This window comes from Rhineura floridana, chromosome 13 (genome assembly GCF_030035675.1).
Source record: "Rhineura floridana isolate rRhiFlo1 chromosome 13, rRhiFlo1.hap2, whole genome shotgun sequence".
In the NCBI taxonomy this organism is placed as follows: Eukaryota; Metazoa; Chordata; class Lepidosauria; order Squamata; family Rhineuridae; genus Rhineura; species Rhineura floridana.
In genome coordinates, this window is record NC_084492.1 from 2,059,140 (window position 1) to 2,084,077 (window position 24,938).

Sequence of the window (24,938 nt, forward strand, 5' to 3'; positions counted from 1 at the left end):
CCTTGCCAAGATATCCTGAATTCTTTTGTGACCTGGATTCTTTAAGAAAAATAATGTTTGAGGAACTTGTTCTACTCAATGAAAAATGTTTGTCTGCAGAGAGAGTCCTTACTTTGGTTTCCATAGTTCCTAACTAGCTTAACATTCCCACGCAGTGCAGCCACAGATATCATCACATGAGGCTAGTTTTCAGCTGAGCAAGTAAAGGCAACTAGTCTGTCTTTCACATTTCACTGTGAACTACGGGGAGCTACTTTGGGTGCAGAACAAGCACAATGACATCAGTTGCCCTTTTGCAAAAGTGCAGGCTGAATACAAGAACTTGGCTACCAGCACTGGGAGGCTTAGAATTGCCAAAGTGACCAAATGTCAAAACATCTGAAAAATAAACTGCATCTTGCTGTCCTGAAACTCTCAGCATGACTGGGCAAACAAGATTCTCCCGCATGGCACACAAGTATCCTGAACAGCAAAACAAAACGATGCAATAGACTCGTCTTTCTTTATCCAGCAGAACAATGAGAGGAAGTATAAACAACTGTTACAAAGCTTAACACTGGCGGAACATCCAGGTAGAACACCCAAGTCATCGTAATGAAGATCAGCACTGGCCAACCCCTGCCCACCAAGGCATCCTACTGTGAGCCAGTATGGGAGAGCAATGGGGAACCTTTTCCATTCCCTCGTGAACAACGTTCCAGGGCCAGCATGCCAGAGATGGCTCTAGTCAGAGGCAAACGTAGGTGGGAGAACAGAGGAGGAGAGGAGGCTGTGTCCTAAACTCCAGAGAAGTCAGAGGGCTGCTCACACTCACTAACCACAACCACTGCACCCAGGCAAGCAACACCGCAGCTCAAGGGCCCCTTCTGGCCAGGCAAATTCACGGGAGGAGGAGTGTCGCCTGAAGAGAATTCTGAAGGTGGAGAGAGAGACCTGAAAGGCTGGATTCGGCTCCCAGGCCTGAGACACCCCACCCCTGCTCTGAACTTCACACAAAAAATGGGAGGGGGTGCTCCAAAATTCCCTGTGAGGCAACGTAAGGTTCATCAATTATGGGCTACAACCTCAACTTGCAGCAGCTGCAAGGGGAACATCCTATTTCCCACAGTGGCCAACCAGTGGCCGAGGGGAAGCCCACAAGCAGGATCTGAGCACTCTCTCCCGCAAAAGGCATCCAGAGGCATGCTGCCCCTGATCCTGCAGGTAGAATTCACCTGGCATAATTGCTAGCCCCCCCTCTACAATGCACACCTTAACGTGGTGAGGGGGTTTGAGAGTGCTGAAGAAGCTGAGAGCAAGAGGCTAGACTCCTAGCAGGGGCACCCAAGGCGGAATGGTCAAAGCTGAGACACCAGACTAAGATGCATCCAAACTCAGAGGAAGGCAATGGTAAACCACCTCTGAATACCTCTTACCATGAAAACTCTATGAACAGAGTATCCAAAATGCAACACGAGATAGTGCTGGAAGATGAGACCCCCAGGTCAGAAGGCACTCACTAAACTACTGGGGAAGAACACAGGACAAGTACGAGTAGCGCTGTGACTAACAATGCAGCTGGGTCAAAGCCGAAAGGAAGCCCAGAGGCTGATGCGCACAGATGCGAAAGGAGAGTCCAGAGTTCTATGACACACACAATAGGAACATAGAATGTGAGAAGCATGAACCAGGGAAAGTTAGAAATTGTCAAGAAAGAAATGGAACGCATCAACATTACAATACTTGGCGTGAGTGAATTAAAATGGACGGGAACGGGACATTTTCAATCAGGCAACTACAAAATATTTTATGCAGGAAATGAGAAATTAAGAAGAAACGGGGTTGCTTTAATAGTGAGAAATGATGTAGCAATTAAGAGCTATAACGCAAGGTCTGAGCGAGTGATATCAATGAGATTAAACGGGAAACCTCTTAACATAACCATCATCCAAGTCTATGCTCCAATGGCAAACACAAAAGAAGAGGAACTGGAGAGATTTTATGCAGAAGTACAGGAAGAAATTGATCGCACACCAAAACAAGATGTGCTGCTAATCATGGGGGACTTGAATGCAAAAGTAGAGAACAGAGAAGAACTAGCAATTGTGGGGAAATGGAGTTTAGGAGATAGAAATGAAGCTGGAGAAAGACTTATTGAATTATGTGAAGCCAATAATTTGTTTCTTGCAAACACATTTTTCTGAGCAACCAAAAAGACGACTGTACACGTGGACATCACCAGATGGTCAATATAGGGATCAAATCAATTATATAATCGGTAGCAGAAGATGGAGAAGTTCCATACTTTTTGCAAAAATAATAGTTATTGTACAGAAATAGAAGAGGGCAACAAAAAGTGTAGAACAAGAGCCCTATTCCAAAAGATTAGAGAAATGAAAGGGAAATTTAAACCAAGAGTAGGGATGTTGAATAATCAACAGGGGAACATACTGACTGACCGAGATGAAATAAAAAGAAGATGGAAGCAATACACTGAAGAATTCAATAAAAGAGATGCCAGGATGACATATGATGAAGAACCAGAAATTCTAGAATGTGAAGTGAAAGCTGCTCTTAAAATACTTGGAAGAAACAAATCACCAGGAACAGAAGGCATATCAATACAGTTGCTACAAGTTACTGAGACTGAATCTGTCCAAATTTTGACACAAACTTGTCAACAAATGTGGAAAACTAAACAATGGCCCACAGACCAGAAGTGTTCAATATATATCCCAATTCCAAAGAAAGGGGATCCCAGGGAATGTAGTAATTAATGAACTATTAACCTTAACATCCCATGCAAGTAAAGTAATGCTCAAGATTCTACAACAAAGGCCATATATGGAACGAGAAATGCCAGACATCCAAGCTGGATTTAGAAAGGGAAGAGGCACCAGAGATCATATCACAAACATACGTTGGGAGGGAGAAGGAGGCAGCAGCTGGTTCCGGTAAGTTCTTTATTCTTCCTGCTCCAAACAACAGCATTTAAACCCTCCAATTATCATTCCTTAATAGAGGGATTTATAAATAACAACTAGTTCACTTGGAACTTGGAGTATGTGCAATCATAGGGAGTCCGTTTAAAGTTATTTGCTAACGAAGATAAATATAAGATATACATAACAAGCTGATTCTCAAGCAGCCCCCGCGGATAAAATGGCTGATAAAGTGAATTAACACGAAACTGGCCGGCATAAAGACAGCTTGAAAAAGGACTTTTATGGTCTCTAATAAAACTTCAAACGTAATTTTACACCCTGGACTGGGCAATAAGCCTCAAGACTTGTAGATTAGGCTTAATTAATAGCCCTTTGAAGCATCCGTGATGATATATACAAGGAAAAAATGCAAAGAGCTAGGAATTTCCGTAGGGCAAGAGAAATCCATGGCTCCACTGCAAACTAAGATTACCCGATTTTTTCCAATAAAACCAGATGTTTCTCACTTAGACTCTGTCCTTGAGCCCCTGAGTGAAGTTAAAGCCAATTCTCAATCGCCAATCCGGCATGAATGGTCGTTAGATAGACAACTGCAAATCAACCCACATAAAGATAATTTACAAGCCAGATGTCTAGCCAAAGAGTTACAGGATGCAGGATTTAATTGCCCCCTGACATCAAGGGAGGGTGAACTTCCTTCAGCAATGGTGACTATAGACTCTGTCGCAGAACTCCAGGAATCAAGCACCTCATGTCCTGAACATCAGTCCATAAATAACGTTCCAATCTATCTGAACGCTGAGAAACTTAACCTCCCATCCTTGGGTTGGGGTATGGCAGTAACGGAAGAACTGGGCTTAATCAAAGCCTACATTACAGAAATGAATAGCTTATTAACTACTCTAATTAGCTACATAGGACCACAGCTCTTAGAGAAATCTACCTTAGACAACGCCGATAACACCAACAAAATCCGAGTTTCTCCATCTCCGGCACCTAAACTGAAAGACAAGATCTCTAAGAAAATAAAGCGGACCGATCGGAGAGGAAACAAACCAGGAAAACCAGGAAAAGAAAAAAAACCAAAGAACTGTAAAAACATCAAACCTACAAGAATCAAGAAAATGAACTTCAAACCCTTGTTTAAATTACTAGAGGAGTCACCCAAAGTCCATCAAGCTCCGCCACTCAGAGCAAAAAAAACATCCAAAAAACCAACTCCTTTGAGTTCAAATATATTATGCTCACCTCCAGAAAGTGACAAAATACTAATAGGGAACCCCTCAGGGATTCCGCCAAAGGACAGTTATACTCAGAGTCCTTACATCCCGAGTAACATACCCTTCGTCCCCAACCGCCTTAAGCAAGTTACGAAATGGAACTTACAGTTATCAAGAGACAAGCTGGTGGTCACTTTCCTACCGAAGTCACAGAAATATTGGTTATCATCCTCGCTAAGACAACTCTTTCACAGCTGCATTGATCCTTACTTCACGAACATCAATAGCAAGAACTATATCAGGCATGTGTCCCACCTGTATTCAGAGGTCCCCGAGAAACGGGCTATTTTCACAATACAATCACCACATATGATTGATCCCATATACAGAATCAAAGACACTTTACTATCTCAAGGCATTATGGTGCAAAGGTATTTCATCAACAAAGCCCCTCCACAACCGCTTTTCAAGTCTGCCCTCCATTGGAGGAGGGACATGGAGTCTCAAGCTCCTATAATCAAGCCTAACATTCAGGAAAGGTCACCCTTTTTGGCCCCCCATACTAATCGACCACAGCGAGTGGCAAGGACAATAATTGAGGATAAACTACTGGGGGAGGCGGACTTTATGCCTGAAGAACTCCTCCTCGTAGAATCTTACGATCGCCTGCCGAAGCAAGACCAGGAAGAAATCATTGATAGATTAGTTCTATTGCTCCAAAGACTATCAAACAGAAGTACAAATGCAAAGGGGGCCAAATACACACCAGCTGTGGATAACCTGACTGAGCCTTTGCAAACAAAAACAAAAAGGAACAATCAACCCCACCTTCACTTGGACCAATTAATTCAAAATAATAACCCCCTAACATCCGATGAAGAAAGAAGCCCGCCTAGTCTTTTAAATCGGGAATGGGTCCAGAGTTCTAGGAAGAATATGCCGGACCCCTCGTGGCTCGAGATGTGTTATTTACAACCAGAGGAATTGGGTTCTTCCAATAGTATTCCAACGTGTAAAACAAGAAACATGAAACAGACCCTTCGGATTACATCAAATGTCAGCACACTCTACCCAGAAGTAAACATTATTACCCCATATCAGTGACAACGGTCATCAATTTCAGCCAGCCCAAACGACCCAAAGTGTAACCCAAGACATCATAAAAGATCAAATACATTAAGAGTCCCGGCAAAGGAATCGCCTCTCTCCATACTATCATGGAATATAGCTGGATGGAAAAATAAGATGGCGGACGTGACATTTACACAATTTTTACAACAATTTGACGTAATCTTGCTACAAGAAATGTGGTTGGTCTCTGATGAGACACTTGAAATTAGGGGCTATAAAACCTGGGCAAAGCCAGCGATTAAATCGGCATCCAGAGAACGAGGGCGAGGGGGATTGGCTGTACTGATTGCCTCCCATTTAATCTGTCAGGTAATAGACCTTAAGATACAGACTCCGTATGTTTTGCTGGCATTGGGTTTGAGGATTCCTGGCTTCCCACCAGTCATATGTGTTAACGTTTACATTCCCCCGGCAAATTCCATTCAACAAGAACCCCCTTGGCCGGCTTTAGATATATTTCTGGAAACCCTTCAAGAGAGATATCCATCCTTTGAGCTTCTCCTTGGAGGAGACTTCAACACCAGGTTGGGCCCTAACTACCCCAAAGGGGAAGCCCCCCTCGATGAGTTCCTTGGGGACCCCCCCTCTTAAAAAGATCTACAATGGATAACATAATCAACAAATACGACCAAATACAAATTTGTCCTGGTGGGAACCCCTCCTAGCTTCTCTATTCACGCACATAAACAACACGGGAAATATTCTGCAGGGCTGGTTAACCAGCATCGTGGTACCAATTTTTAAAAAAGGTAATCCTGCAAATCCAGTAAATTACCGTCCTATAAGCCTCCTAAATGTATCTTTAAAGCTGTACAGCCGATTTCTGTTAAATAAATTAATGGACTGGGACGAGACTGAAACAATAATACACGATGCACAAGCTGGCTTTAGACCCAAAAAGTGCACTATCGACCAAGCATTTATATTACAACATCTATTAAGAAATACCAGTTCAAAAGCCTCTTCATCTTTATACATCGCCTTTATAGATTTCTCGGCGGCTTTTGATACAATAGATAGAGAGCTGCTTTGGCAAAAATTGGCCCGTACTAACATAGACCAAAGATTGCTATGGTTGATCAGGGCCCTTTACCAATCTAACATCATCCAAGTTCGACAAGGGATCAAAGGCATATTGTCAACGAAAATCCCCGTATTCAGAGGAGTAAAGCAGGGGTGCCTATTAGCTCCATTTTTGTTCAATTTTTTTATAAATGACATAGTGGATGCATTATCATCTCCCTCCTTCTTCCCACCCTCTATTGGAATAGAAAAAATCTCCATCCTCCTATATGCTGATGACGTGGTTTTATGTTCTCAAACCAAAATAGGCCTTAAAAGAATGCTACATAAATTGGAAGAGTATTGTCAGTCCCAGAAACGTAAGATAAACCATTCTAAATCAAAGGTCATGGTGAGTGGAAAACATATGAAAGCAAAGAATTCCTGGTCACTAAACGGGGTCCCAATAGAACAGGTTAATTCCTATAAATATCTCGGCATATTGCTGACAAATAACCATTCCTGGACCCCACAGTTAAAAGCAGTGACCACAGCAGGCGCACGCGCCCTAGGTATAGCCAAAAAGTTTTTTACACGCGAGGGGGCCAATTGATTCCCCCTATGATTAAAATATTAAAGGCTAAAATCCTAGCTAAGATACTATACGGCGCAGAACTATGGGGCCCAGCCGCTAGATCCACCTTGGAGCCCACCCAGAACGCCTTTATGAGGATAGTGTTAGGCCTCCCCCCGGGCACTCCGGCTGCCCACATGAGAGCTGAACTGGGACTCCCCTCAGTAAGGGCACGTATAGATATGGCATACCTACGGTACTGGCTTCGAATTCTTAATATGAATAATACATCTATGATTAAGAAATGTTGGCAGGAACAAATGGCGAAGGGAGGTTGGGCGAAGGAATATCAATCAGTACTCATAAAATACGACCTTACATTAGATAAACTGTTAGACTTAAGCAAAATGGCTCTCCGCAATTGGATTTATGAATGTGATGCAGCCCGGGACCGAGCCTCAATTGTGATGGCCCGGTTTTCAACATGGTACCCTCAAATTAAACTTAATCACACGTTAGCAAATTACTTAGACTCACTTGACAGAGCCCACATTAGAAGAGCCTTTACAGCTCTGCGCTTTCAAGTTATGTCATCGGCCTATTTGGAAGGCAGATATGGAGGCATACTTGTGGCTCAACGTCTATGCATCTTTGGACATTACACACTACATACTCCATTGCCCACTTTATGACAATCCTAGGCGGAAATTTTTATCCACTTTTTTAAACCTTTTAATACCTTATTCAGATAGGGAAAAGATTATAATGCTTTTATTGGATGGATGTAATTATGTATCACTAGCGGTTGCCAATTTCGCCATGGCAGCACAAAAAATGAGAGATTCCTATGTTAAGAGAATCTCCCCCATGAATGAGTCACCCAAAGAAATGTAAATTGTAAGATGATACGTATCAATGTATGCTTGTATGTTTTAACATGTATTCTTGCACATGGCCCATGGCTAAGCATGCAATAAAGATTTATTTATTTATTATTTATTTTACATACGTTGGAAAATGGAACGGACCAAGGAATTTCAGAAGAAAATCACTCTGTGCTTTGTAGATTACAGCAAAGCCATTGATCATAAAAAATTACATAATGCTTTAGAAGAAATGGGGGTACCATAGCATCTGATTGCCCTGATGTGCAACCTATACTCTGGACGAGAGGCTTCTGTAAAGACAGAATATGGAGAAACCGAATGGTTCCCAATCGGAAAGGGTGTGAGACAGGGGTGTATTTTATCATTCTATTTGTTTAATCTATATGCAGAACATATCATATGGAAAGCTGGATTGGACCAAGATGGAGGTGTGAAAATTGGAGGGAGAAATATCAATAATTTAACATATGCAGACAATACCATACCACTAGCAGAAACCAGTAATGATTTGAAACGAATGCTGATGAAAGTTAAAGAGGAAAGTACAAAAGAAGGACTACAGCTGAATGTCATGAAGACAAAAGTAATAATAGAAAATTTGTGTAACTTTAAAGTTGACAAAGAGGACATGTTGTAAAGGATTTGTAAAGGATTATCAATACCTTGGAACAGTCATTAACAAAAATGGAGACATTAGTCAAGAAATCAGAAGAAGGCTAGGACTGAACACTAAAGTCAGGATCATTCAGACTATAGTATTCCCGATCTCTATGTACGGATGTGAAAGTTGGAAAGTGAAAAAAGCAGATAAGAGAAATATCAACTCATTTGAAATGTGGTGTTGGAGGAGAGCTTTGCGCATACCATGGTCTGCGAAAAAGACAAATAATTGGGTGTTAGAACAAACTAAACCAGAACTATCACTAGAAACTAAAATGATGAAACTGAGGCTATCGTACTTTGGACACTTAATGAGAAGACATGATTCACTAGAAAAGACAATAACAGAAGGGAGTAGAAAAAGAGGAAGGTGAAACAAGAGATGGATTGATTCCATAAAGGAAGCCACAGACCTGAACTTACAAGATCTGAACAGGGTGGTTCATGACTGATGCTATTGGAGGTCACTGATTCATAGGGTCGCGATAATGGACTGGATGAGAGCGAACGAATTGAAGCTCAATCCAGACAAGACTGAGATGCTGTTAGTAAATGGATCCCCTGACCAGTTGGATGTTCGACCTGTTCTGGATGAGGTTACACTCCCCCTGAAGGAGCAGGTGCGTAGCTTGGGAGTCCTTTTGGACCCGTCCTTGTCACTTGAGGCGCAGGTGGGCTCGGTGGCATGGAGTGCTTTTTACCAACTTAGGCTGGTGGCCCAGCTACGCCCGTATCTGGACAGGGAACATCTTGCTTCAGTTGTCCATGCTCTGGTAACCTCAAGGTTGGACTACTGCAATGCACTATACGTGGGGCTGCCCTTGAAGACGGTTCGGAAACTGCAGCTTGTGCAGAATGCAGCGGCCAGATTAATAACTGGGACCAAACGGTCGGAACATGTGACACCAATTCTGGCCGGCTTGCACTGGCTGCCTATACGTTTCCGGGCCCAATTCAAGGTGCTGGTTTTGACCTATAAAGCCTTACACGGCACGGGCCCACAATACCTGGTGGAACGTCTCTCCTGATATGAACCTACCCGGGCACTACGCTCAACATCGAAGGCCCTCCTCTGGGTGCCTACTCAGAAAGACACCCGGAAGGCGACTACAGGAATGAGGGCCTTCTCGGTAGTGGCCCCCGAACTATGGAACACCCGTCCTGACGAGGTACGCCTGGCACCTACTTTACTATCTTCTCGGCGCCAGGTGAAAACCTTCCTCTTTGCCCAGGCATTTTAATATTTTTAATATCTTAGCATTTTAGTATTTTGTATTTGTATTTAATGTTGTTTATGTTAGTTATATGTCCTGTCTGTTTGTCTAACTGTTGTTTCGAGGATTAGGTGTTTTTAAAATTGAAATGTAATTATATATCTTCATTGGTTGTACACCGCCCAGAGAGCTTTGCTATGGGCGGTATAAAAATTGAATAAAATAAAATAAAATAAATAAATAAATAAATAAGTCATTATTGACCTGAAGGCATGTAATAACAACAACTGCTAGCCATTTATAGCCTTACCCATGAAACTGCCAATCTAATTTGGTGGCAATCACTACATCTTGTGATAGTGAACTCCACAGTTCACGACCTGTTGTATATGTCTATCACACTATCGCTGTTGTGTGAAGCAGCACTTTCTTTTGAAAGTCCTGAATTTGCCACCTTCTTTGGATGGGCCTGCTGGGCTCTAGTATTGCAAGGGCAGAAGAAAAACCTCTCTACCCATTTTCTCCATATTATGCAGTCTTGTACACTTCCATCATGTCCTCCAACTCACTTTTTTTTCTAAACTAAAAGCCTTTCCTCACAGGGGAGATGTTTTAGCCCTGTGATGTTTTGGTTTCCCTTTTCCAGCTCTACAATAGGTAGATACCTCCTTATAACTGGGACAGACCATTGGGTCCATCTAACTTAGTAATGTCTACACTGGCTGGCGGTGAAATTCAGACAGGGATCTCTCCTAGCACTACCCGGAGATACTGCCAGGACTGAACCTGAGACCTTCTGCATGCAAAACGGATGCTACAGCCCTTCTCATATCTTTTTTGAAGTGTTGTGACCAGAAATGAACACGGCATGTCATAGATGTGGTCTCAGGCTATGGTCTGAAGGGACATGAGGCCACCATCTTGCCGAAACTAAGCAGACCTGGGTCTGGTCAGTGCCTGGATGGGAGACTGCCTGGGAGCCACGTGTATGCCACCCTGGGTCCTTGATGAAAAAAAAGCAGGGTATAAATGTAATTAAAGAGGTATAATGATACTGGCAGTTTTATTTTCTCCTTTTTTTCCTAATGATCCCTAACAATGAATTTGCCATTTGCACAGCTGCTGCAAGCTGGGTCAACACTGTCACTGAGCTCATCCACCAGGACCCAACACCTCTTTCATGGATGGTCACCACCAGCTCAGACTTCATCAGTGTGTTTTGTCAAGTTGGGATTTATTTATTTATTTTGTCATCCTAGGGTACATTACTTTTTCTACTTACTTACACTGAATTGAATTTGCCATTTTGTTGCCCATTCACCCTTTTGGGGCTCTTTTCAGCCCTCCTCCACTGATTTATTTACACTTAGAATCATTTGGTGTCATCAACAAACCTGGCCACTCCACTGCTCACCCCAAACTCTAGATCATTTATGAATAACTTGAACACCACTGGTGACTCCCAGTACAGGTCCTTGGGGGAATCCCCTTCTTCCTTCCTTATGGTCTATTGAATTCCTGTTCTCCGTTTCCTGTTCTTATCCAGCAACCTTTTCATAAGAGAGCTGGTCCTCTTATCTCACGATCTGGCTGAAGCCTTTCTATTCCTAGAGTTGACAGTTACTGATCCCATAGTCAGAACAGGCAACTAGAACCGGATATAACACTTTTCTCTCTTCAAAATGCTGGCCAAACTCCACCATGTTGGTAACCAGGAGTTTGATCAGACAATCAATGGGAAAGCACAGCATTTCTCTCCAGGCAGAACATCTTGCAAACTCAGAACAAGTGGCATAAAGGTGGAACAGAGGATGGCAATCCTCCTCTTTAATTCTCTCTCCAAGGTATCTCTTGAGACCATTTTGAAACATTAGAGACAAACATTAGAAATGAGGAGACTACTTAACATCAGGGAAAGGGATGCAGCGCAACCGCTAGAGGCTCAACAAGATTAACTAGGGAGAGGTATTGGGAAACCAATACAAACATTGGTCCATGGCTTCCCATCTTAATAATTATTTATTTATTTATTTATTGAATTTATTAGTCGCCCATCTGGCTGGCTGTCCAGCCACTCTGGGCGACGTACAAAATAGGCATACAATACCTAGACATTAAAAATCTAAAAACAATGAAGGTAAAATCTAGCCAACCCCAAAAGCCTGCCTGAAGAGCCAGGTCTTCAAGGCCTGGCAGAAACTCATCATGGAACGGGCATGGTGGAGATCATTTGGGAGGGAGTTCCACAGGGTGGGGGCCACAACTGAAAAAGTCCTCTCTCTAGTCCTCACCAGTTTGGCTGTTTTGACTGATGGGATGGAGAGAAAATCTTTTGAGGCTGATCTTGTTGGGCACAGCTGATGATGCTGGAGGCGCTCCTTTAGATAGACTGGGCCAAAACCATATAGGGATTTAAAGGTCAAAACCATCACCTTGAATGGGGCCCGGTAAGCAACTGGTAACCAGTGCAACTCTTTTAGCACTGGAGTGATATGATCTCGCCGGCAGCTGCCTTTAATCAGGCACGCCGCCGCATTCTGTACCAGTTGCAGCTTCTGGACCGTTTTTGGGTAGCCCCACGTAGAGCGCATTACAGTAGTCTAGGCGAGAGGAGACCAGGGTATGTACCACCAATGGGAGCAGATGATTGGGAAGGTAGGGGTGTAGCCTCCGATCAGATGGAGTTGATACAGCGCTGCCCGGCTCACAGCCGAAACCTGAGCTTCCATGGACGGTTGCGAGTCAAGAATGACCCTGGTCTTTCAGGGGCAATTGTACCCCATTGAGCACCAGGTCCAAAGCCCCTAACCTTCCCTTGTCTCACATGAACAGTACCTCAGTTTTGTCAAGGTTCAGCTTCAGCTTATTCCTTCCCATCCAGCCACTCACCGATTCCAGACACTTGGATAGGGTTTCTACAGCCAACCTCGGTGAAGATTTAAATGAGAGATAGAGCTGCGTGTCATCAGCATACTGATGACATTGCAGCCCAAATCTCCTGATGATTGCCCCCAGCGGCTTTATATAGATGTTAATAATAATAATTTAATAATAATAATAATGATTTAATTTCTGTGTTGCCTATCTGGCCGATGGCCACTCTAGGCGACGTACAAAACAGTTAAAACACAATGTGATAAAATACAATAATACAATAAAAACAATACAGCAGCAACAACAGCACTAACGCAGGGTAAGAGGCATTTCAGTCATAACAATTAACCCTCCCCGGAAATCCCAAAGGCAGTTGCTATGACCCTTCCCGTAATAATAATAATAATAATAATACATTTAATTTCTGTGTCGCCTATCTGGCCAATGGCCACTCTAGGCGACGTACAAGGCAGTTAAAACACAATATGATAAAATACAATGGTACAATATAAAAACAGTATAAAAACAATACAGCAGCAGACAATAACATTAAAACAGGGTAGGAGGCATTTCAATCTCAGTAATTAACCCTCCCCGGAAATCCCAAAGGCCTGTTGAAAGAGCCAGGTCTTTAAAGCTTTACGGAATACATTTAGGGAAGAGGCGTGCCGGAGATCTTGTGGGAGGGAGTTTGAGGGTGGGGGCCGCCACTGAGAACGCCCTCTCTCTAGTACCCGCCAATCTAGCTGTTTTTGTCGGCGGGATTGAGAGAAGGCCCTGTGTGGCTGATCTTGTCGGGCGGCATAATTGGTAAGATAAACTGGGCCGAAACCGTATAGGGATTTAAAGGTTAATACCAACACCTTGAATTGGGCCCGGAAGACAACTGGAAGCCAGTGTAGATTGAACAATACTGGTGTGATGTGATCCCGGCGGCGACTGTTCATAAGTATTTGAGCCGCCGCATTTTGTATAAGTTGTAGTTTCCGGACCGTTTTCAAGGGTAACCCCACGTAGAGCGCATTACAGTAATCCAAACGAGAGGTGACCAGGGCGTGTACTACCAGGGGGAGCTGATGAACAGGAAGGTAGGGTTGTAGCCTTCGTATGAGGTGTAGTTGATACCAGGCTGCCTGGCTCACTGCCGAAATCTGAGCCTCCATGGACAGCCTGGAATCAAGTACCACCCCAAGGCTGCGGACCTGGTCTTTCAGGGGTAAACTCACCCCACTGAACCTCAGGTCAACATCTCCCAACCTTCTCTTGTCCCCCACGAGCAGCACCTCGGTCTTATCAGGGTTCAACTTCAGCTTGTTCCTTCCCATCCATCTACTCACGGATTCCAGGCACTTGGACAAGGTCTCCACAGCCAACTCTGGTGAAGATTTAAACGAGAGATAGAGCTGAGTGTCATCCACATATTGGTGACACTGCAGCCCAGATGTTAAATAACATCGGGGAGAGGATTGAGCCCTGTGGCACCCCACAATTGAGAGGCCAAGGGTCCGAAACCTCATCCCCCAGTGCTACTCTTTGGTGCATATCAGAGAGGAAGGAATGGAACCACTGCAATACAGTGCCCCCTATGCCTAACCCCTCCAGGCGATCCAGAAGGATACCGTGGTCAACGGTATCAAAAGCCGCTGAGAGGTTCAGGAGAACGAGGAAGGTGCATTCACCCCTATCCAACACTCTCCTCATATCATCCACCAAAGCAACCAAGGCTGTTTCAGTCACATGTCCAGGCCTGAAACCCGACTGAAATGGATCCAGACAATCCGCTTCCTCCCATTGCACTTGCAACTGCTTCGCCACCACCCGCTCAACCACCTTGCCCAAGAATGGCAAGTTTGAGATTGGGCGAAAGTTGTTCAAATCTTGGGGATCTAAGGAGGGCTTCTTTAAAATTGGTTTTATTATTGCCTCCTTGAGGGCTGATGGCATTATGCCCTCGTCCAAGGACGCATTTACCACCGCCTTGATCCCCTCGCCCAGACTGTCCTTGCAGCACATAATGAGCCATGATGGGCAAGGGTCGTGTAAGCAGGTGGTTGGCCTTAAGGTTGAAAACACCCTGTTCACTTCATCAGAAGGAAGAAGCTGGAACCGATCCCACACCACCGGAGAACCACTGGCCGACTCTGGCTCGCTCACTGTATCCATAGCGTGCGGAATTGCACTCTTTAGACCAGCCTTTCCCAACCAGTGTGCCTCTATATGTTGTTGGACCACAACTCCCATCTTCCTGACCATTGGCAATGCTAGCTGACGCTGATGGGAGTTGTGGTCCAACAACATCTGGAGGCACACTGGTTGGGAAAGGCTGCTTTAGACGATCGATTTTATCTGCAAAGTGCTTTGCAAACTCATCACAGGAGGTCTTAGAATGTTCCACAGGTTCCGAAGCAACTGGACTGACCAGGCTTTGGACCACTTGGAACAGCCGGGACAGCACTCTGCGGACGTAATAGAGGCAGCATAAAAACCCTTTTTTGTTGCCCTTATTGTCACATGGTAGGCTGCTGCAGCCGCTCTAACCCGTGTCCGATCGTCATTGCCGCCACTGGCACTCTAGCCATCTCACCTCCCGCCTCAGAGTTCGCAACCGTGGAGTATACCACAGTGCTGTCTGAGCTCTGTTCAGGGGGACAGGGCATTTCGGAGCCACCCGGTCTAATGCCCTGGTGATCGCCTTACTCCACTCCTCCACCAGGGTCTCGACCAAGTGCCCGTCTGCAGTCTCCATAAAGTCCCCAAGTGCATTCAGGAATCCTTCAGGATCCATCAACCGCCTGGGGTGGACCATCCTAGTGGGTCCTTTACCCCCACGGAGGATGTGTGGCATCGAAAGGTCTACCCTCACCAAGTAGTGATCTGACCATGACAAGGGGGTAAGAGATGTAGCCCCCATTTTCAGATCACTCCTCTCCCGAGACAAATACAAGGTCAAGTGCATGACCAGCTACATGGGTGGGCCCCGTGGGAATAAGGTGCAGTTTCCAGGAAGCCATGGTTTCCATGAAATCCCAAGGTGCCCCTGTGAGGGTGGCCTCAGCATGTACGTTGAAATCCCCCAGCACCAGCAAGTTTGGGGATTGCACCTGCACATCTGAGACCACCTCCAGCACCTCGGCCAGGGAGTCCGTCATGCAGCGGGGTGGGCGGTACACGAGCACAATCCCTAAGCATGGACATGCTGAAGATAACAGCAAACAAGAACACCCATTCATGTTCAGAACACGCCAATTGAGAAACAAGGGCAACCTTCACATTACTGCACAGAAGGGTGAGCTCTTTGTGTCTCTCATTGCAAAGCAATTAAAAATGAACCAAAGTTCCAACTACAGCCCAGTAATGCTTGGATTGCCACCAGCCTTGCAAGCCAAATGGTCAATGGCAGCAGAGTAGGCTGCTGTGCATCCGAATGACTCTTACGTAAGTGCAGTTATAAGAGCTACTCAAAAGAAAAAATGTGCAAGAAAGGAGGGGAGGCTGGCTTGAAAACTCCACTGGCCTGACCTAGAAATAAGCCTGAAATGCTTTGTGGGCTACAGAACCATTTGGGATTTCTATTTTGTGGCCAAACCCCAGAATTTTCCTTCAGGATCTTTAAGAAAGAAATGTGTCAAGAAGGAAATCCATTTTCTCATGGCTCTCAACACTCCAAGAACCTCCAAGGAGACGACTGACAGACCAGACTGATCAGGTGCCCCCTCAATGCATCTCTCAATCAGTTTGAGGCACAGAGGAAGGCAACAAGCTCCCATCCACCTCTTCTTACTCATGTGCCTCTCCCTCCCCCCTTGTCACAATGAGACTTATAAAATGTGGTTTTCCTGGGGAAATGGGCTTCGCTTTTTGCGCGCTCTACTTGGAAAAGCACTACTTGGGAAAAAGCTGGTAAGAGAAAAATCAACTCATTTGAAATGTGGTATTGGAGGAGAGCTTTGGGCATACCATGGACTGCGAAAAAAATAAATAATTGGGTGTTAGAACAAATTAAACCAGAACTATCACTAGAAACTAAAATGATGAAACTGAGGTTATCATACTTTGGACACATCATGAGAAGACATGATTCACTAGAAAAGACCATCATGATGGAAAAAACTGAAGGGAGTAGAAAAAGAGGAAGGCCAAACAAGAGATGGATTGATTCCATAAAGGAAGCCACAGACCTGAACTTACAAGATCTGAACAGAGTGGTTCATGACAGATGCTCTTTGACGTCACTGATTCATAGGGTCGCCATAAGTCATGATCAACTTGAAGGCACATAACAACAACAAAAATTGGAAAAGATCATTTTTATACATTGATAAAAATAAACATACACAATTAAAAAAATGTTCTCCCAGTGATCCACTCTCGTATGATGAGAGGGCTCTCCCTTGCTCTGATCCACTTGCCCAGAATGAGTCTTGCCAACTCAGCTGTCTCTAAGCTACAGCTGGGGAGATTTAAGAGAAGCTTTTTCTGCTTGACACAGAGAGGCAATGTACAGTGCCAACGTCTGTGGGCTCCTGGCCTGAACAGAAGCCTTCACTTTCTCATTTGGGAATATGTAATCAAAAATCAGGTAGCTGAAAAGAGGTCTGTGGCTTCTCAACACACAGGAAACACAAGGCCTAAAAATCCACTCACATGCTCCACTGTGTAGAGTTCACTGGACTAAAAGACACTTATGAACAACAGATGGCCACTCATTGGCTCCTCCTTTCCCCAAAGCAAAGAGGTGGGTACGAGGGCTCTGGGAAAAGAGGGCAATCAGCCGGCATCATTTTGTCTCAGATGAGCCTGCATCCCATCACAGAAGCAGAGTTCAAAGCTGCCTGGCTGCAATCGTATCACAATTTATTGAAGAGTTTGAGACTCTGCTTTCTCCCCTAGCTTTGCTGTAAAGCTGAATAAGTTTAAATGAGAACAATAAAGCAGCCTTTGCCAACCTGGTGCCCTCCAGATACTTTGGACTACAATTCCCACTGGCTCCAGGTACCACGGCTGTATGTCTCTGGAGCAGATGACAGCACAACAGTAAATGCACACAGGAATACTGTTAGAACATGGTTGAAACTGTGCCTCTTCAGAACATGAAAGTGTGATGAAGATGAGCCTTGGAGCGCTCATGACCATTCTCTAGCTAAAGCCACCACATGCCAGAGTCGCCTGAAGCATGAGCTTCACCCTGTGGTGAGATGCATGCATGTAACCAGTTCCCAGGATAGCAGGCACAGAGACACACCCAACATGCACAGTGGGCCAGGCCACGCAGCACACCGAGACACAAAAGCATTTTGCCACATGGAGCAGCCGCCATGGAGAGGCTATTTCAGAGCCAAAGACTGCAGATGGGGTACGTTACTGTCTCAGGACAATGGAGGGGAAGACACCTAGAAAGGGTTGCCATCCTATGGGAGGGAATCATTTACTGATCTAGCCCCTTCATGTGAGTGGCTTTTGAATGACCAAATCTTCATGAGGCAAAGGAATCCAAGCGATGTATGAATGCCCCAGCAGTTCTCAAAGGGGGGGGGGAACTCTTCAGTTGTGGAGTTCACCACCCTACAGTTGCAAGCAGCAAGCTAAGGATACCCAGGGAATACTGCATAGATTGATTTGGTGACCACTGCATTACGGGAACCTTTGGTGACAAGAAGCTTACAATTGCTTCTATATAAAGCCCCAAGTGAGAGCCAGTGTGGTGTAGTGGTTAAGTGGTTGGACTACGACCTGGGAGACCAGGTTCGAATCCCCACACAGGCATGAAGCTCACTTGGTGACCTTGGACCAGTCACTGCCTCTCAGCCTCATGAAAACCATATTCATAGGGTCGCCATAAGTTGGAATCGACTTGAAGGCAGTACATTTACATTTTTTATAGCCCTAAGCAAGGACAACATTTCCTTTGGTGAACCTTACAGCTTCTTTCTAATTTGCAGGTGGGAGATGTAATCACTGGGGGTGATTTTAACCTCTGTCATAGAGAGGGGCTAGATTGTAAAGGTACTGAATATGCTCACAGGAACATAACTTTTTGGAATTACTAGTTACCTTTTCTCTTAAGGGATACATGGTTAGAATTGCATCCTTCTGAATTTGGCTACACTTTTGGCTCTTCTCGCCATGGATCCCTATCTTGGATGGATTATATTCTTACTGATGGAAACCTGGCAGCTTTAACCTCTTACCTGGGTTCCACTAGAGTTTCTAACCATGCCCCTGTTCTTTCCTCCTTTAAGTGTTTTGACATCCCAAATGCTCCCCAATATGGTACTTTTAGTCAGTGAAGTACTTTGCAAGCTATTAAGGACACCTTATACAATATTTTTAACTAAATGTAAACAGTGGTCCTGTATACCCTATTGCTTGGGATACAATGAAGACCATTCTCCAAGAAGTTGTTACTAGTGATTCCATTAAGATAAAGATCTCAGCCCCTCATAAGTCTCAATTGTTAATGGAAATTGCAGATTTAGAAACATGACACAGATCCATCAGTTCTCTCAGGGTCTTTAGAACTCTTGAAGTAAAAATACATGCCCTTGAGGTTTCAGAAATCATTGAGACTGCAAAATCCTTAACCTATTATTAACTAGAAGTTCTACAAATTTGGCAATAAGAACCAACACTCTAAAAAAAAAAAGAAATAGAAAAGTTGTTGAATTCGATGCAAATCCAATCCTCAAATCTGGGACTTGAGAGAATTGCAGTGGAATTTGCACAATATTATACTACTCTTTACTCATCTGCTAATCCTGATGCTTCTCGCATTGGCTGCTCCTCAGACTCTATTCACATTTGCCCCTTTTCAGACTTCTTTAGGGAGTTAGTTAATCAAATGTTTTCTGAGGAGGACGTTGAAGCCATTATCAATCAGCTTAAACCCCACAGATCTCCTCGTCTGGATGGATTACCTAATGACCAGATTAAAAGATGTCTTTATTCTGCAATTGTCTTCCCCCCTCAACAAAATTATAGTGGGAAGGGATATTCTTAAATACTGGTTGGGATACCCCAACCCAGGATGGACCCTGTTTCCATGGAGTCCTATCACTCTACTCAATCTAGACCAGAAAATATTTACCGCTGTCTTAGCAGCTCGACTTAATAAACACATTGAGGACAACATCCATCTGGTTTTATTCCAACCAGACAAACGTCCTCATTCATTCACCACATCTCAAATAATCCACACTAGGCCTTCTAGTAATCCTTTAGCACTAGTGATACTAGATGAATATAAGGCTTTTGCTTCTTTAGAGTGGCCATGTCTGTTGAGACTGTTGCATAAGTACAATACTGGGGATGCCTTGGACAGTCATATTTAAACAATACAGTCCTACTCAAGCAGTACTATGCATTAATGGTATTGACTCAGACCCATTTTATTTCCATCATGGCACAAAACAAGGTACTCCCTTTCCCCATTATCATATGTTTTATCCTTAGAACCCTCTGCCATTTCTCTCCGCAAAAAAAAACTGGTTTGAAGGGTTATGACTTTGTGTGTCATCCCCAACTGTTAAGTCTTTTTGCATTCTCCTCTCTGACCTGGTTGCAGTGTTACCTTACCTTCATGCATGCATTGACAATTTTGGATCATTAGCAGGGCTCTATCTAATGTATGAAAAATTGGAGTCTCTGTTTTGGAACACTGGCCTGAATGCTCAGCATTTGTTCAATGGCAAATAAACATTAACATTTACTTCAATTCCTTTGATACGTATGAGTCCATATTCCCAGGAATTTGTTCAAACTCTAAATTACCTCCCATTTATATCCCACATTAAGTTGGATTTCTCTTCTTAGAGACATTTGAATCTCTCTCTTTTGGACTGAATATCTTCTGTCAAAATGAGAGCTTTGCTCCACTTCTTCTTTCAAGTTCTCCCCATTCCCATCCCTACTAAAACTATGAAAATTTGGCAATGACTCTCAACAGATTTATATTTTTGGCCATAAGGTTACACTTAACAGCAACCTCTCTACACTCAATCTCCACATTGGGTCGCTAGGGTGTTCTGCATCTTCAAGCTTACTTTCATGCTTTTCTGTTATGTCAGCTTATTCTGATCATAGGACAGGGCACATCATAGAATCAGAATAATTGAATATTAGAGCTGGAAGTGGTCTATAAGGCTGTCAAGTCCAGCCCCCTGCTCAATGCAGGAATCCAAGCCAAAGCATACCTGACAGTTGGCTGTCCAGCTGCCTCTTAAATGCTTCCAGTGTTGGAAAGCCCACCACTTCCCATTGTCACATTGCTCTAACAGTTAGGAAGTTTCTCCTCATGTTCAGCCAAATTCTGGCCTCTTGGAACTTGAACCCATTATTTCATGTCCTGCACTCTGGGACGATTGAGAAGAAATCCTGGCCATCCTCTCTGTGACAACTTTTCAAGCACTTGAAGAGTGCAAGCATATCTCCCTTGAGTCTTCTCTTCTCAAGGCTAAACATGTTCAGTTCTTTTAGTCTCTCCTCATAGGGCTTTGTTTCCAGTCCCCTGATCATCCTGGTTGCCCTCCTCTCAACCTGTTCCAGTTTGTCTGCATCCTTCTTAAAATGTGGTGTTCAGAACTGGACTCAGTACTCAAGATGAGGCCTAACCAATACTGAACAGAGGGGAACTAGTGCTTCACATGATTTGGAAACTATTATTTCTGCTAATGCAGTGTGATGTGGCTATTTGCTCATATTCAGCTTGTGATCAGCTGACTTCGCTACTTATTCAGGTTGGTTTTTGTCACTTGAGAGACTTTTATGATCAGTTTCCCTTTAACACACTAACAGCAGCTCACTAAATTGACGTCACCTAAAATTAATTGGCTTCAAATCCAGCAAATTGTCCATTTCATAACTAGCCCTGTCACACAAACGCAACCTACAACATCTTTACTGTTTATGGAGGTAATCTTTTGTCTCCCGGATGCCTGCCTTAAGGGTGTAGCATCCCATTTATGCACTTAATTGAGGTGTTTCCATCTTTTATACGCTAATGGGCAGTGTGGAAGATGTACTGTACATAGATGGTATTATGTCTCTGTTTGGATGGCACGTATACAAAACTCAAACAGACTGTGCTGGAAGATGTGTGGCACAACTGGTACTTATTGGCACTTGCGGTGGTCTTGCACGCATGTTACAATATTCTGGACAGCTGTACTAACAGAAATTGGAACCGTTATTGCCCATATTTGAGATCCTGGCCCTAAACTTTGTTTACTTTCAATGTTTTGTGGAAGCAACTAGACCTTCTTTTAAAGTCACTTATTATTTTCCTTCTGGTGGCTGCTCACTTGGTCATAACTCAGGGGTACAAGGGCATGAAGTCCACCACCTTAGATAGGAGGTGTGAAAAGACCATGGACATCGTTATTGCCGAAAAGCTCAACTCACCACGCAAACGTTTTGCAGGGTGATGCTGAACTGGAGGATTTTGCAGTTGTATGGTGGACTTTTATTACATATATGAACAGACACCAACTTGAATCCTTTCTCCCTGCTGAAATCGAGTTTCATCTGGAAGTATTTGTGGCCCTCCTGATAATGCTTGGTTTTCCTTTATTCCTCAATCACTCATTCATTACTTTTACAATAATTTCCCCTCCCCAAGTCCCTCTTACCACTACTTTCCCTAACAGTTGTCTTTCAAGAGCTTATACTCTTGCCTACGCCTTTTACATCTCCACACTCGGCCTCAGCAATGTTTTGTATATCATATGTTTTCCTTGTTTTCTTTTGGTATGTATCTGTTCATAACAGCAATCAAATTAAACGTTTTTTAAGAAGAAAAGATGAAGAAAAGAAGTGGGACTGATGTGCCAAAAGCTCTACCTTTTGCGACACAGAGGCCCAAAACAAAATTATTATTTGAGAAAAGTACATGACACAGGTCACGTAAGCAGCCTTGCCCAATCCAGTCACGCAGATGCCCCTTGAAAAAAAGCAGCCACCAGTAACTGCAAGAGGAAGAGGCTGCCTGACAAGTTCACAACATCACATTATTCATCAACCTCAACCACCTAGATAGTCTGACAAGACAACTTTATTCCTTTCTTAGCTACCACATAACAAATTAAAAGATTGGAGAAAGCAGCTCTTGTCTAGGTAAAAAACAGGGCCCTGCAGGTGTCTGGCACAAAGACCGTCTCTTCCTTGACATCACACTGGAAGAATGATGTCTTGAGGGAGCTGAAAAGGAAGACATCAATAGCAGCGAGAAGAGAATTAAGCAGGAAGCCACCCTCTCACCCCCAAAGTGCTTGAGGCTGAATCTATGCAGGCACCAAACCTATGCATGGAAATGCTCAGAGACAATAAACAAAGTTTTAAGTATGGAGGCGGCAACTCAAGGTGGGATTTCACCTAACCTGATGACGAAGGCTCCCCGTATCTCCAGGAGCTTCCTCTCACTGCTGAATCTCTTGAGCAAGTTGATCATGAACTTATAGAAGTAGGAGTTCATAGTGGGTGTTGAGGGAGAGCATTCCATGCCTTTGGTACCTGGAAGGAAAACAAGGGAGGACGTCACTGTGATGTTCCTATATTAATGTATATATGGTAAGTGTTAGTTGTTTAGAAGATACATGGTAAGTGGAGTGAAAGAGGGGGAGTGAATGGGCAGTAGAATGCGAGATGATTGGCTGAGTGTTTAAAATGGCTGAATGTATAAAAGGAAGAGTGAGAGTGGAATCTAGGGGGGGAGAAGAGAACTGAGTGGATTGCTTGGTGGGGTTTGAGAGAGTTGTTTGCCAGGAGAGAGTGAAGAAGGAGGGAGGTGGAGTTCGGATTAGTATTGAGTAAAACCATATGCTTATGTGCCTTAAGAAGAAATCTTGTTAATCTTGTTAGCTTTGTTATCTGTAATAAATACTTAATTTGGTTTACCAAAGGCCTGATCCTTGGCTGGGGTTTCACAGACCAGAAGGGAGGGTAAGGTAATGACCAAGGCTGAAGGGGAACTGTAACAAATGGTGGCAGCGGTGAAGAGAATAACAATACCAGTATTCAGAGTCTCTGGGAATACTAGTATTGGGACGTTACTGGTGGTTGCCTAGCAGGGGGATCTGTTGAGATCTGTGCTAGAGCGGGGAGACAAACCGTAAGAGAGAGCGGTCCGGACTGGTGGAGTCCCTGGTGGTGCCTAGTGACAGGCAGTAACCACGAGCAGGTAGGAACCTGACAGGGAGAGCCAGGGAAGGACGCATCACATGTGGTGTCAGTAGCAGTGGGATACGAACAACAGAGAATCCAGATACAGTGGTGTGGCAAACAGAAATAACAAAACAAGATTTCTTGTGAGAGTGACTGGCAAAGAGTGTGTGGCAAAGAGTGAGTGAACTCAAACACCATGGCTGAATACATAAAAATGAAAAGAGAGGAGCTGGTGGAGAAGTGCGTAACATTCAATTTACCTCACGAGGGTAAAGGGGTAGATGAATTGAGGGTAGCACTTATAGGATTTGCAACTGCCCAGCAAAAACAACCTGTCAGAGGAGAGACCCCAGAAGGATATTTAAGCAATCCCGCTTATATAGAGTACTTGAGAGAGAAGTTAAGATGGGAGGCTGAGGAAAAAGACAAGCAGAGGGAGTTGGAAGCTGAGAGATTGAGGATGGAAGCTGAGAGATTGAGGAGGGAGGCTGAGGAAAAAGATAAACAGCGAGAGTTGGAAGCTGAGAAGTTGAAGATGGAAACTGAGAGAATGAGAATGGGGTTTGAGGAGAGGGAGAAGCAACGAGCAGTGGATGCCGAATTACAAGTAGAAAAGTTAAAATTTGAAAGAGAGAAGTTTCATTCTGATGAAACAAGAAAGGACAGAGATGGAGCAAAAATAAAAATTACTCCAAAGGACTTTGCTGTCTATGAGCCTGGTCAAGATCCTCAAATTTACCTCAGCACCTTTGAAAAAGCAGCTCAGTTGTGGGGGCTACCTGAAGATAAATACATGCAGTATTTATCAAACCTGATTAAAGGGGAATTGGCTGAGGTATACCAATATTTCCCCTCAGACAGGCCCGTCACCTATGCTGAATTCAAAGAAGCAGTGTTTAAAAGATTCAGACTGGGGCCTGATTATTTTAGAAAGCTTTTCAGAAATTGCCAGATACAGACAGGGAGGTCTTTTGTGGAACTGGGAGCAAAGTTGATGGATATATTTGGAAAGTGGATGAGTAGTGCCAAAGCTCAGTCAGTGGAAGAGGTGAAAAGCCTCATGATACTGGATCAATTATACCATCAGTTACCACCAGAAATAAGGCTCCTGGTCAAAGACCGTTCCCCTACATCTGTGCAGGAGGCCGCAGAGTTGGCGGATCACTTCGCCTCCAATAGAACTGGCTGGGTGGGGAAAACATCAAGAGATTTTAAACCCAGACCATATAGTGCTGGCAGAAGGGATGTGGTACCACAGCGAGTGAGTCCTCCATTAAAATCTGAAGGGCACAGGACAC

General features: G+C 44.0%; 1 protein-coding gene across 3 annotated transcripts in view; it reads right to left on the reverse strand.

Moving 5' to 3' along the window:
- Positions 1-24,938, reverse strand: part of VAC14 (VAC14 component of PIKFYVE complex) — a 160,534-nt gene that overhangs the window by 51,308 nt on the left and 84,288 nt on the right. For all 3 annotated transcript variants that reach the window (XM_061593755.1, XM_061593753.1, XM_061593754.1), the window contains exon 14: positions 22,857-22,989. In XM_061593755.1, coding sequence (XP_061449739.1) covers positions 22,857-22,989 — 133 coding nt within the window. The remainder of the gene's footprint in view (positions 1-22,856; positions 22,990-24,938) is intronic.